The sequence below is a fragment of the Esox lucius genome, chromosome 15 (genome assembly GCF_011004845.1).
Source record: "Esox lucius isolate fEsoLuc1 chromosome 15, fEsoLuc1.pri, whole genome shotgun sequence".
Classification (NCBI taxonomy): Eukaryota; Metazoa; Chordata; class Actinopteri; order Esociformes; family Esocidae; genus Esox; species Esox lucius.
Window position 1 is genome coordinate 10,183,241 of NC_047583.1, and position 14,896 is coordinate 10,198,136.

At 40.4% G+C, this 14,896-nt stretch overlaps 3 protein-coding genes across 5 annotated transcripts in view; all 3 read left to right on the forward strand.

The window, feature by feature from the left end:
• Nucleotides 1-810: 810 nt before the first annotated feature.
• LOC105015763 (cell cycle control protein 50A) lies at nucleotides 811-4,498 on the forward strand. Its single transcript, XM_010879145.5, has 7 exons — nucleotides 811-1,313; nucleotides 1,459-1,578; nucleotides 2,022-2,129; nucleotides 2,283-2,370; nucleotides 2,675-2,815; nucleotides 3,084-3,296; nucleotides 3,583-4,498. Exons 1-7 carry the CDS (start codon nucleotides 1,065-1,067, stop codon nucleotides 3,774-3,776), a joined length of 1,113 nt encoding a protein of 370 aa, XP_010877447.1. The 5' UTR covers nucleotides 811-1,064; the 3' UTR covers nucleotides 3,777-4,498.
• Nucleotides 4,499-8,383: 3,885 nt separating this feature from the next.
• On the forward strand, nucleotides 8,384-11,044 carry LOC105015764 (cytochrome c oxidase subunit 7A2, mitochondrial). The gene is made up of 4 exons (XM_010879146.5): nucleotides 8,384-8,520; nucleotides 9,554-9,643; nucleotides 10,498-10,582; nucleotides 10,792-11,044. The coding sequence occupies exons 1-4, from the start codon at nucleotides 8,503-8,505 to the stop codon at nucleotides 10,845-10,847; spliced, it is 249 nt and encodes an 82-aa protein (XP_010877448.1). The 5' UTR covers nucleotides 8,384-8,502; the 3' UTR covers nucleotides 10,848-11,044.
• Nucleotides 11,045-14,052: 3,008 nt separating this feature from the next.
• The window catches only part of LOC105015765 (collagen alpha-1(XII) chain), a 64,288-nt gene continuing 63,444 nt past the window's right edge, over nucleotides 14,053-14,896 (forward strand). For 2 of the 3 annotated variants that reach the window (XM_010879147.4, XM_010879148.5), the window contains exon 1: nucleotides 14,053-14,225. The gene's annotated coding sequence lies outside the window, so the exon portion shown is untranslated. The remainder of the gene's footprint in view (nucleotides 14,226-14,896) is intronic. The other variant, XM_020054257.3, reaches the window with a different exon arrangement.

Consider the following 14,896-nt stretch of genomic DNA (forward strand, 5'->3'; position numbering starts at 1 on the left):
AATGCCACACAGTCAGGTCAATCAAGGTGTGGATGGAGGACCACCAGCTCAAGACCATGTCATGGCCAGCCCGATCTCCAGACCTGAACACCATTGAAAACCTCTGGAATTTGATCAAGAGGAAGATGGATGGTTCCTTGTGCCAGGAGTGGCATAAAGTCACCCAACAGCAATGTGACAGACTGGTGGAGAGCATGCCAAGACGCATGAAAGCTGTGATTTGAAAATCAGGGTTATTCCACCAAATATTGGTTTCTGAACTCTTAAGTTAAAACATTAATATTTTGTTGAAAATGAATATGAATTTGTTTTCTTTGCATTATTTGAGGTCCGAAAACAATGCATATTTTTTGGTTATTTTGACCAGTTGTTGTTTTCTACAAATAAATACTCTAAATGACAATATTTTTAGTTGGAATTTGGGAGTAATGTTGTCAGTAGTTTATAGAATAAAACTAACATTTTCATTTTACTCGAACACATACCTATGAATAGTAAAACCAGAGAAATTTTGCAGTGGTCTCTTAATTTTTCCAGAGCTGTATGTGCAAAAATGTTGGCTGCTACGGTCAGTCTGCTTGTGCTAGCTGCTAGCAGGAGCCCTTACCCTACCTTTAAACTAACCCTAAACTAAAACTCAATTTGTATGCCTAAATTTAACGTAGCCATAACGCCTTATCGTAAACCTGAACGGTAACCCCTAAACCTAAAAGTTTACCTAAATGCAGCCATAGAGATCCTTCTAATTCAATGGGCATGCTCCTCGTCTGATCACGTGCAACGTACTGCCAGAACATTGGCTTAGGAGCTTCCTGGTTCCATCTCTGTTATCGTTAGCTTGGTTAATACAGTACTATTTACTCTCAAAATTCAGCGAGGCCGAAATCGTTCCAAAAAGAAATGTTTGTATGTTTGGAATTACATTTAAAACTATGTAACATTACCAAGAAGATAAACTTGTTTTCTAAGTGAATCAACAAGCTTTTTCTTGTCGTAATTTTACGCGACACAGCCTCTGTGTTTACAGTGAGTGTTGTATAATTTGCACTACGGGAACTGCAGCCATGATGGCGTCTAGTTATAACGCTAAGGAAGAGGACGGGAACCCCTCTAGTGCTACGGTCCACGGAGGAGCAGGAACTGTAAAAAACAAAAAGCCGGACAATACTGCGTTTAAACAGCAAAGACTACCGGCATGGCAGCCGATTTTGACAGCGGGGACTGTTCTCCCTGCTTTCTTCGTTATTGGTCTCATCTTCATTCCTATCGGCATTGGTCTCTTCGTGACATCAAACAACATCAAGGAGTTTGAGGTAAAGCTTTGCCAGCCAGCCTACACATCATAAGTAGGCAATTGTGTATTTCTAGGTATACTCAGTTTGGCTACCTGTCTTTTTCTAGGCTTGTCTGTATTCAGTGTACAGTAAGTATTCATTTTCATCTCTCTCAACTTTACAGATAGATTATACTGGTGTTGATTTGTCAAGTCCGTGCTTTAACTGCTCTCAAAACTACATCTGGAACAGTACAACGCCATGTACATGCTCTGTCCCCTTTTCTCTGGATCAACCTTTTGAGGTAAGCTGAGCAAAATCTGCAACCTTATTCTTCCCCCCGACCCCTCAAAGTAATGTTATTAATCACTAATTTAATTTTACACTTTGTGGATAATTTTGCAAACAGTAGATTAATTACTGGACTGGCCTCTGTGTTGAGTAACTGCTTGTCACCTGCTTTCTTTAGAAACTGTTAATGGTTGGCTCTGTCTGTCCTCAGAATGGATCTTTACTATTTTAAGACCATTTCCCTGAAAGTTATTTATTATTCATGCAAATAGCTTTTACAGGAGAAGAATATCGATTAGCCTAAATAAATAATTTACTCACTCAAAACCCTATCTGTTCCTGTTAGATCTGCAACATTTTTGCATTGTCATGTGAAGTATTTTTCTTTTATTCCATTGAACAACTCAACTAATTCATTACTCATTGATCTGAAATGCTTTCATTCTCCACCTCTAGAGCAATGTCTTCATGTACTACGGATTGTCCAACTTCTATCAGAATCACAGGCGTTATGTGAAGTCCAGAGATGACAGCCAGTTGAATGGAGACTTGTCTTCTCTAAAGGTAGGCTATGTCACAGGTGCAGTAGTTTGAGCCTGTATATGGAGTTTCACATTATACTACACACTGAATGGATGTTGGCTTAATTGTACAATTTCATCATTTTGTAATGTCTTTGCTGTTATTAAACACTAACATTATTGGCTCATTTTCCAGAACCCCAGCAAAGAATGTGAGCCATACCGCACTAGTGAGAACAAGCCTATTGCTCCATGTGGTGCCATCGCCAACAGTCTTTTCAATGGTAAAACTTAAGAGTTATTTCCTTAACAAATAATGTTGCAGTCGCCTGCCAACAGTCTTTTCCATGATAAGACTTAAGAGATCATTTTTATTTACTTAACAAATAATGTTTCCATTTCCTGTTCTCAAGTGTTCTCAGTAACATTCACTTGCAGACACTCAACTTATCTTATTGTTTTGTATCGAAGCAGCCCTATTTAGATGTGTATCTTGGTATTGCTTTGGTATGCCATTAATCTTCAGTGTTGGTCAACTACCACCAATACTTGTCATGCCATTGACTGCCATGTATTTCTCTTCATTAGACACTCTGGATCTCTATTACATTGACCCCAATGGCTCCAGAACTGCTATTCCTCTGGTGAAGAAGGGTATTGCATGGTGGACCGACAAGCATGTGAAGTTTAGGAACCCTGCTGGAAACAACCTGACTGTAGTGTTCCAAGGTGATTTGAATACCAAGTAAAATAGGAAGACTACATAGTGCACTACAACACAGAGGTTTTAAACCAGAAGGCGAAACATCACCAATGTCTTAGGGAGCTGAAATGCTTGACTACAGCTGTATGCTCGTGGGCTAGCAAATGTCGCCATGACATTGTCTGGAAGTGTGATCAGGGATTTTCACTGAAGAAGCATTTTTAGCGCATCTTCATGACAAACGATCTTGGCTAATAATCATATTGTCGGGACTAACTGTTTTCCCTCCTTCAGGCACAAGCAAACCTGTGAACTGGAGAAAACCTGTGTATGAGCTGGATCCATCCGATTCGGACAACAATGGCTTCATCAATGAGGATTTCATTGTGTGGATGAGGACGGCAGCCCTGCCCACTTTTCGCAAGCTTTACCGCATCATCCAGAAGAAGCCCAACAACATGTCCCCGACTCTCCCCCGAGGGCAATACATCCTGGACGTCACCTACAGTATCCTTTAGAAAAAGATTGCAATGCCTAAACAACACGGCGTACATGGTTGTAATGGGAGTGCGAGATGGGGGTTTTCAGTTATAAACTACATTTTCTATTTATTTATAATTACATTTGAACCGACCTATGTGGTCCTCTCTCAATGTGTATTGTCTCACAGTTTGTCATTATGGATCTGTATTCTCTTTCACCTTTTTACTGTCCTCAAATTCTACACACTTTCTGATTCATCTGTTGCTTTCCGGAAGCTTCTGCTGTCATTTCCTTTAACCGCGTCCGTCAGACTACCCGGTGAGGAGCTTCGAGGGCAGAAAGCGTATGATCCTGAGCACCATCTCCTGGATGGGTGGGAAGAACCCCTTCCTGGGCATCGCCTACATCACTGTGGGCTCTGTGTGCTTTTTCTTGGGCATCGTTCTGCTAATTATCCACCACAAATATGGCAACCGTAACAACAATGCAGACATTCCCAATTGAGTGGTTGGTTTCCTGTACGCATGCCTTGGTCCTGCAAACAATGGTCTGGCCCTGCCCTGGACTGCTTGCTGATTCAACCTGAATGCACTGGTGGTTGTTCATGTGTTTTGTGTTGTCAGGCTGCAGACCAATGTGATTTTTTTTTTTCTTTTATTAAGAAGCACAGTATATATTCAGCACGTTCCTATAAGGAATCTATTTTATAGAACTTGGGGATTTTAAGTGACAGGGAAACCATTCTGTATCATACATTTCTACCTGAAGTTATTGGATGAATGTCCTGACTAATTTAAGTGAGTTACAGAGTGTTTTAGACCTTGTGTGTGTATAAAAATGGGATGAGACCCACGAAGGCTCTGGAAGTTCTATGTATGTGCATTACTGATGAAAGTGTACTCAAGTATATTAGTGTTTCTGTTTTCTATTTATGCAGATGTTACTTCAAAGGGGAACACAAATATTTGAGTATTTTTGTCCTGAATTGCTTCAGTGATGTCTATCTTAAACAACGTTTCAGTCACATTTTGTTTTATATCCTGCTGATGATTGTACTAATGTTTTTAATTTACGTACCTCTGAGACCATTTCCAATTGGCCAACATTTGGAATGAGGAACAAAAGCTCACATTCATGCTTCTGGTTTGTTCATAATGGTGGCAAGCATTTTTTGAGTGATGAAAGCAGTTATAGATTTGACCAAATAAATGTTCGTATACAGATTTTATTGCTTCAGAAATATTCGTTTAATGTTTTGATCTCCTGCTGTGTTTATTTAATTCCTTCTTTAAAGCAGCACTGCTCTCCAGAATGTTGTGTGTAGTCATGTTTTCCTCTATGGATGCACCCACAGCCAACTTGATTTTGTTTATAGGTTTGATTTGGGAGTTTACGAAGAAACTTGATTGTGAATTCACGACTAAGCAGAATATCAGTATTGACAAAAAATGCAATGCTTTAAGTGTCATATTTTAATGCTCTTATTTTTTTGTGTTCGCACATTCTGCCCTTTATTATTTAACGATGCAGTCTTTTGTAATTAACAGAATGTTTTATACTTTCCATTTTGGGCTGGATGTGTAGTATAGGTAGAATCACTATCATACACGTTTGTAAGTGAATGAATTTGATGACATGCGGCACAAATCAGCGATCAATGACATACATGTAGTACGCAATTTCCGGGACTCTTGCTGCTTGACTCCACTTGGACTGCATCTTTAATATCACTTTATAGTTCGGGAATTAAGTGAAAATAAAATACAAAAATTATTATTCAACCCCCTTTGAACGTTCCACTGAAGGCATTTGCTGTTTTAATGTAGTCGAGTGTGTGGGACTTTCCTCTGTTGTTGCAGTGTTGATTTTATTGGAGTGGCCATCCAAGCCTTCAGTGCCTCTGTCCCGGGCCCTGGCCAGGAATCTTGGGCCTCCTGTAAAGATATACGCCCAGGCTCCCTCGCTTACAGACAACTTTTACAATATTAAGATCGGCAGGCCCTGCCACGCCATGGACCCGTGAATCATGGCCCTGCCACGCCATGGACCCGTGAATCATGGCCCTGCCACGCCATGGACCCGTGAATTATGGCCCTGCCACACCATGGACCTGTGAATCATGGCCCTGCCACGCCATGGACCCGTGTATCATGGCCCTGCCACGCCATGGACCCGTGTATCATGGCCCTGCCATGCCATGGACCCGTGTATCATGGCCCTGCCATGCCATGGACCCGTGTATCATGGCCCTGCCACGCCATGGACCCGTGTATCATGGCCCTGCCATGCCATGGACCCTGCGTTAGCTACGGCACTGCCGATGTCAATACTAAATCATGTTTAAAGCTAAATCCTCCATCGATATCCAGTTTGGTCTAGACCAACGTATGCCTCGTTCCGGATCTAGTTACGATTTGAAAACGTATTTGAGCTCAGTGGTTTGAGAAGCTAAGAAGTGCTATAGTTCATTGAAACTGGCCGAATGATCTGAAAGTTATTTAGGATGCAAGGGTATTCGTAGATTGGGGCAATAGGTGGTTGCCTGCTGCTTTGATAATGTCAAACACCGCTAGAGCCTGATTTAAGCTTTTAGACGCTGACAAAACAACTCTGTCATAACTCAACATTTGGAGTACAGCAATGGACGAGTTCAGTTAGTGTTCTCAGGCAAGTCGTTCCCGCGATACATTCAAAATATTTTTTTATTGACAACAATGCACAAATATTTTTTTTTTTTGTCAAAATAGTGACAATTCAGGGTTTACATATAAATGACAGAAAACAAAACAAAAATCAGACGTACAGAATAATAAGCACTCTTTGGTGTTAAACAGAAAATGTTGCTGGTTACCTTTATAAAAAACAGACTGTTTCAAGTAGTAGTTTTTATGCTTTACCAATCTGATGGAATTTGCGATACTTTCGGTATGATATCCAATAGCCTACCTACACTAGTGCATGGAGTACACTGTCAAAACCGTGAGGGATCATGCATAAATGTATATGTAAATTATTATAGACTTGACATGATCCACGGTGATATTCAGTCAGCACTCAGCTTCAATGTAGAACACCCCATAGCCTTCCACTGACCTGTTTTTATTGATAGTATATAGTATTCATGACCCCCCCCCCCCAAATCTATGCCTCCTGGCAGTCAGGCTTCAGAGGTGGCCATGGGTGTATTTCATCAACACTAAAGGCCCTACTGTACACCATACTATATAGCATCATCCCATGCTCATTAAGGCAGCTAGTGTAGGTATAGTCTACTGATTACATTTCACCAGTGGGCAAAATAATATTAGATCAGATCCCCAATCTGACAAGGTGAAAAATAGTTTGACCATTGAAGTCTGAGAACCTGCTGTTAAAATGACTGGTTGTTCCAAATGCAATTTCTCCAGGTTTCGACATTTTGAAAAGATATTCTACACATTACTATTTGAACCTCATTTTCTCTTTTTAACGAGTCAGATCTTTTTGAGTCGTTCAGTAAAAACAACAAATGTTTCGAGTCATTTCGTTCATTTCAGGCAATAATGACCTGACCCCCAAACCAAGTGTAGGAATCTGTTGCAAACTGCTGCAAACCGTTCGATTGAATGATTCAATTGGACAAGTCACAAAAAATGACTTGTCAGTCCCGAATCACAAGATTAGAAGGGGTACTATGGACCCTGTTCTGTGTTTAGAAGCGGAGGTCAGGAAGGCACAGGTGAATGGGGAGGCAGTGGTGGCTGTCTTTTGACGTGGAGAAAGCACATGATATGTTGTGGAAGGAGGGGCTGCTGATTAAGCTCAGAATCATGGGGGTTGGAGGCAGGACTTACAATTGGATTAGAGACTTCCTGTTTGGTAGGTCATTTCAGGTGAGGGTGGGGACGGCGATGTCCAGGAAATTTGCTGTGGAGAATGGAACCCTTCAGGGGAGCGTGATCAGTCCGGTGCTGTTTTCTATAATGATTAATGATGTGTACTGTTGGGTTCAGCAGGGTGTAGGTAGATTGCTGTATGCTGATGATGGGGCATTATGGAAGAGGGACATATGTTGTCAGGAAGATTCAGGAAGCGGTAGATGGGGTGGAAAGATGGGCAAGACAGTGGGGTTTTAGGTTTTCAGTGGCAAAGGCAAAGGTGGTAATTTTCACAAGGATGAGGTTAAAGTTAAGTTAAGTGGGTGATGAGGTTAAAATTATGTTGTATAGGAAGACTGTGGAGAAGGTTGAGGTTTCTGGGTGTCGTCTTTGATGCCAGAATGACGTGGGGTGAACACATTGAGAGGGTGGTGGTGAGGTGTAAGAAGGTTTTGAATTTGATGCGCTGCCTGTCGGGGGAAAAGTTGGGGGGCTGGTAGAGTTGCATTGAGGACCATGTATGGGTCATTAATTAGATTGGTGATGGACTATGGGTCTATAGCTTATGGGTCAGCAGCAGTGAACACTCTGGAAAGGTTGGATAGAGTGCAGGCACAAGGGCTTCGAGTCTGTAGTGGGGCATTTCAGACATCTCCGGTATCAGCGCTGCAGGTGGAGGTGGGGGAGATGCCTTTACACTTGAGGAGAAGGCAATTGTTGATTAATTACTGGGTTAATTTGCAGGGACATGAGGGTTTTGCACCCTACATTGTTCCAGATACAGGGTGAGATTGGGGATGGAAGGAGGGCAGTTAGGAGGAGGACGGAGGAAGGGATAGTGACTAGACTGAGGGTGGGGCACCATGGATTGCACAGCACGCTACACATGATAGGGAAGCACCCGACTGGGTTGTGTGACTACTGTGGGGGAGTGGAGACGGTGGATCACGTCCTGAGGCAGTGCAGACTCTATGAGAGGGAGAGGTTGCAACAGGGTCTGAGGGCAGAGGGGGTGCACGTGTTGAGTCTAGGATCTATGTTGGGGAAGGTGTGTTCGGGTGCAGTGGTTAGGTGTCTGTTTGTGTTCCTAAGAGAAACTGGGTTGGCAGGGAGAATTTAGGTCCTCCCTGGAGCTGACTCACACTCCTTTACATTAGGTGGCGGTAATGCACCAATAGCGGTGGATGCCAAACGCCGTTAAACCCCACAGAAGAAGAAGAAGAATCACAAGATTCATAAAAAAACGAATCGTTCCCGTTCGGCACATCACTAGTTCAGACCTTGTCGCAAAGATTCTTGGGATTTTACCGGAAACTGTAGCTACCTAGTGTCCTTGGACTTCTGTTGTCACCTCAAGAAATACATTTTCCAAAATGTACCGGCAGTTTATGGTAAGAGTTCAGTTATATCTACTAGATCAATTGGTATCAATTCGTTTACGTTATTCGATGTGTTGTTGCTTGCTACTACCGCTATTTGACTTATCTTTTCCACTTTTAACGATGTCAGTCAGTGGCTACGCTAACTCGCTAGTTAGCAAGCTAGTACGCTAGCGACTTATATCAGCTTGCTAGCATTCTTATTAACTTTTATTGTTAATGTGCCATTACCCGATATGATAAACTTTTTTGATGAAACCCAGATCCATTATTCTGCTCCCAAAAATAACGTGTTTTACAGCAGTTAGCTAAGTTACCCAGGAGCGGCAGGTACTGTAACCGGAATAAACCCAGGGTGGCTACATTGAATATTCGAGCTGTTGTTAGTGTTAATTGAGAAATGAAACTGACGACGTGACGTCTGTCCCGGAGCGATACATTTAACATTAATTGCTCGCCGTGGATCCACAATTCTCAATTTCTGTTAGATTTTCTTTGGAAATGTACAAACAAATCTATCTAGCTTTGTTTTGAGTCAAGAGCCACTTCTCCTTTGCTTAGGCTTTATTCTCATTTACAGTAGTTAAACAGTATTAATGCTGGCAATTAAAACAATATTTCTAACACTAATTGAAGGGAGGTTTATAGCTAGATACAGTAGTCCTTTCCCGACTCTAGAGGTCATAGGGCCGCTTAAGTCACAGCATTAGATTGGTCGCACATTTCTTAAATCTGTATGTAAATGCGGAAACACAATTTACACATTTCGCGGATTCTCTTTCTCGAGGACAGAAGAACGTGTCTTTCTCCGTGGGGTCTCTGGTCAGGTGCTCTAACTGCTATCTGTTGCCCCACTTACGTTTATTTGTATGGTTATTAGGAAGAGGATCCACTTCTGACCCTTAATGTGTGTGTGGAGGATAACCTATTCTAACTACATGATATATTGCAGAAGAAAATATTTCTAGTTAATCCACGAATGTGTAGATGTTCAGGTTTAATTGACTAATCAAATGTATCTCTTCCTCGTCATCTGTATCTCCAGTGTCTTCAGCAGCTGTCCAGGCGGACGATATGCAGTACTGCCCGCAGACAGGTGGACAACATGGTCAAGGAGAAGCAGAAGCTGTTCCAGGCAAGCTTTAGGGGAAAGGGAGGCAGGCTGATGGGGCCCAGAACTCCTCTGAAGACCTGTGAAAATATATAACTGAATGGCTTTCTTCCAGAGATAAAAAGATGGTTTTAAGATGTTATATTCATTTTTGGTTTGGTGTTGTTTACCTAATTTTTAGGTGCTTTGGTTTTGAAATTGTTTGACCAGTAATGGAGCCATAATGCTACGGTTAAAGTTTGCACTTTATTCCCAGGTTCTTGAAACAGAGTATTGTTTCCACTTTGTAGGCTGAAAGATAAGTATGTGCTGTGAAATGTTTGCTCACAGGGTTCACTCATAGTTTGGGTTGGACTGACCTAATTTTTTGCATGCAGTGTGGAATGACAGCAGCCAATGCAACATCTAGATTTGATAGTGCGCTTTGATGAATCTTGGGTAACACTCTATTTCCCCAGCTGACACTTGTGCATCCTAGAGCTAAAACAGTGATTGCTGGTCTGCAATTGCTTGTTGCACCCCAAAATGTGCTTATGAATATCCTTTTTGGGTTTTAGTGTTAATATATTTGGCTAAAATATCTCATGTAGCACTACAGGAATTATACATTTTATTGTTAACTGTGTTTGCACATTGAGTAATGTGTAAGTTTCAGTAAGGTTTGTTTCATATAATATTTTGGGCTTTGCCAGGGCTATTGTAATACTGTATGTGCTGATTTATAAATAATTAAATGGACATTCAGGTGGTACTAAAGTGCGTATGCCATAAAACAGATCTGCTGCCACCAACCTTCCACCTTCAGGCCTATACCAATTCTGAACAGTTGTATTATTTTAGCCATTAAGGGGTTCATAGATCATTTCCTGTTTGTATAGGCGGATAATGGGATTCCAGTCCATCTGAAGGGAGGAGCCATGGATGCTATTCTCTACAGGCTAACAATGGGACTTACAGTCTTTGGTATGTCCCCATTACCATGTGACATGTAAATGTGATATTTATTGTATTTACTTGTGGTATTTTTACAGCAGTTAATCAAGTAATCTCATACAAACCACAAACAGTGGAGTCAAATGCCACTTCCATAAGTATTTGTTTTACATTTTTGTGTCACTTTTTAAAACTTTTTTTTTTCTTTGCCTAATTCAAAGTATTTTGTGCCTTTACAGGAACTGGGTTTGTCGTGTATGAACTCCTCAGTGCTTCGATGCCCAAGAAGTCATAAGTGTCCTTGTCTATGTCCATCCATAAATGACTCTTCTCTGTTGTACAAATTTATGATCTGGGATATTTTGTCCTATCAGTTATGACATGTTTAATGCCTGGGATCAATATTTATTCATTGTACTACAGATAATAAAAACACCAATACAAAGTACTATTCAAGTGAATATCTTAAATTAAAGATTGTCATACATCTGATATGGTGTTACTGTAATGTGTATAAACCCATTTTGGATGGCTTTTGTGTGCTTTGTATACCGAAATTGCATTTTTAGCTGCAATTGTTTATTGTGCTTGAACAAATAAGCCATTTCGTGGGATAAGGTCTGTAGGATGGTCAGTTCTGCTCATATGGTTTACAGCCCTTAGTATGTGCAGTGGTGCCTGTTATCAGTGTCCTTCATGAAGATGAACAAGAATTTACATCAATGCAATTGTTCAGGAAGTGATTGTGGTTCCACTGTACTGAATATGTTGTGTATAAATAGCATGCAACAAATCAGTGAATTAGGCCCTTATCTATGGATTTTACTTGACTAGGGATACAGATATGCATCTGGTCATTGATTTAAAAAGTCAGGGGCAAACTTAAGATGTTATGTGCAGATGTGCATATCAAGGGGTTGGAGAGGTTGTTTGGAGGACGTTCTCCAACGTTTGTGATTATCATGGAAAAGTTATTTTTCCCATAATTCAAATCAAGAAGTGACACCTTCATATTTTCTAAATTCATTACACATAAGGTGAAACATTTCAAGCCTTTTTTTATTTGAAACCATTGTCCAGAAGACACTCATTAACACGCTCCATGAGGGTAAGCCACAGAAGGTCATTGCTGAAAGGGCTGGCTGTATCAAAGCATATTCATGGAAAGCTGAGTGGAAGGGAAACATGCGGTAGGAAAAGGTGCACAAGCAACAGGGATGACCGCAGCCTTGAGAGGATTGTCAAAAAGAACTTGGAGGAACTTCACAAGGAGTTGGCTGGAGCCAGTGCATCAAGAGCCATCACACACACACCTGTATAGGAAATTGGCTACTATTGTCGCATTCTTAGTGTCGAGTCACTAGTGAACCAGAGGGAACATCGTAAGCATCTTAACTGGGAACATAGGTGTCATTCACGCTGGGGACATGTCCCCACCCCTTTTTGAAATGGCTGATTTTGTCCCCACCACTTTTTGAAATGGCTGATTTTGTCACCACCACTTTTTGAAAGCATTTGGTTAAAATGTTCTGGAAAATCAAGCGAACCAATACATGTTAAAGACATGCAATGCAGTTTAGATGCAAAAAAAGTTACTTAAACAAAATAAACTATCACTTATTATATTTTAATAGATTGTTATTGCTGCTTCCACGGCCATCAGTGTGTATTTGACAAACTCCAAATGTATTATTTTACTCGTGCTTATGTGTATTGAAAAGTCTGAAACATAAAATAAACATTATGAGGTTAAAAACACAGCATAGTTGTGATGTATGACAGCGCTGAAAGTGTCCGACTCTGGCCAGCCCACGTGCGAAAGCACAGTTTGAATCTGGCAGTTAAGCGAAGTCACTGAACATTCTAAATACAATGTGGGACCATACTCTCGGGCACAAAAGTAAAAATCACATATATGCGACCATAACGGTCATTTTTTATGCTGAGTATTTTCGTGTTGTTGCCTGACCTACGCTATGGCCATTTTTGATGCGCGGCGCCGTTATTCAATATTTTTCCCGTCCTTCTGTAATGTTTTTTTCATCTGATCTTTTGTCCACACCACTTTTCAACACAAACTGACGCCCCTGCCTGGGAAGCAGTCTTCTCCATGGTTGTGGTTGTGTGAACTGAAGGCTCAGTGAGTTAATTAGCTGATTAGAACACTTCTCAGGTCGACGTCTTTGTATTGTAAATTTATTCTAATATTTTGACATACTGGATTTGATTTCCATGAGCGGTAGCTACGCCATAGCTAATCAAGATTGAAACAAAAAGTATTGAAATGTCTCACTTTATGTGTATTGAATCTGGAATATATGTGTGTCACTTTTTGATTTGAATTAGCCAAAAAGAACATTTTCCATGATATTCAAATTTTTTGAGATGCACCTATATGTGTTGGAGAATGTCCATCTCACAACCTCTCCAACCACTTGATATGCGCATCTGCCACTGTGCTGGAAACGTTAATTATTTCGGACCTGACTGTATCGTTTGCTTTACAACACTAGAGGGCAACCCTGACCATGAAATGACCGACATCTGATTTATGGAATTTGCTGTAGAAACTGGACTGGACCCCACACCATTTTTCCCAATATTTGATTATATCTTTTAATGTGACAACACTGAAGAAATGACACTTTGCTACAATGCAAAGTAGTGAGTGCACAGCTTGTATAACAGTGTACATTTGCTGTCCCATCAAAATAACTCAATACACAGCCATTAATGTCTAAACCGCTGGCCACAAAAGTGAGTACACACCTATCTGAAAATGTCTAAATTGGGTCCTAAGTGTTAATATTTTGTGTGGCCACCATTATTTTCCAGCGCTGCCTTAACCCTCTGGAGTTCACCAGAGCTTCACAGGTTGCCACTGGAGTCCTCTTCCATGACGACATCACGGAGCTGGTGGATTTTAGAGACTTTGCGGTCTAACATACTTTTGTGAGATACTATATGTATGTTCACAATTTATTAATGATCCCAAAAGGCAAACATAAATTACACACAGAAAATACATTTTGTTCGAGACCAAGATCTTTATTAGGTATATAACTGGTATATATAGAAGAACAGAATGTTGGTCTGGTTTACTCAATGCGTATTTTTACCAGCCGGTAACTGTTTCCCTCGCGAGCGCAACTACGCTCTTGAGAGATTCAGAAAAAAAAATATCATTATATTCTTGTTGGATAGTTCAGCATATTTGTATGTGACAACATACTAATATAGTCTACATTTGAATATCATCAGGGTCGACTTCCCAAATCCAAATTCTCCTTGTTAACCCGTTAAAGGGATGTAACTCTGAAAATCAACGTGCCTACGGAATGCAGAATATAATGTAGTTTCCAGAAATGTTGTCCTTCAAGAAATGTTTCATTTATCAAACCATGGCAAGGTTTACCAGTGGAGTTTCGTAAGAGCTTACGGTGGTAAAATGAGAGTTGGGAACAGCCCCCTATTAAGTAGCAGATTGTGAAAAGAGTCTTCCCACTTGGAAAGAAGCTTTCCTTCTTGGACATCTGCTGTTTGAGCTTCCAGTAGCTAGCTAAAGGAGAGAAGTGTCCACCCAGAGCTCCTGAAAGTTATTTGGTAGTTTCTAGAGGGAGACTTGAAGGAGAGTGCACTTTAAGTTTTATTTGATTCTGTCTGGATTGGCCAGGTGAGCAACACATTTTATTTTAGCCTTCTGTTTATTAGAAATATTTCAAGATATAATTTTTTTTAAATATATATTTGTATGAAAAAGAGCTGTATGTGCTATTCATGCACAATTTTCAAGACCAGGCTGTGAAAAGAAGGGCATATATATATATATATATATATATATATATATATATATATATATATATATATATATATATATATATATATATATACTGATTACTTAATTATTCCGGGAAATAACTCCTAGACAGGTGATTTTTTAAGAGGTTGTTTAAGACTATATCTTTTTTAAATGAAAATCATGTATGTTGGATTATCAGGACCTCTCTGGAAGTAAACGCTTCTAATATTTATCATTGAATATGCCTCAAATGAGTATAGCCATTTCAAATCAGTCAATTAATTCCTTTCTCATTGTTTAAAGTCAGTTAAATTATAACTTCGCTTTGGAAAGGTACATATTATTATTGTCAACGGAATTTATAATATTTAAAATCCATCCTTGCCTGGCCAGACAGTCTGCCACCTGGGAACCAAACGGGAAAACTGAATGAAATGGTCCTCCAGCTGCTGTATTCGCTGCCGGGCCACTAGGCGGGGCGCATTACCTGAATGTGTTTATGGGACCAGTAGCCTAGACATGCACCTCATCTCGTTCTCGTTTTA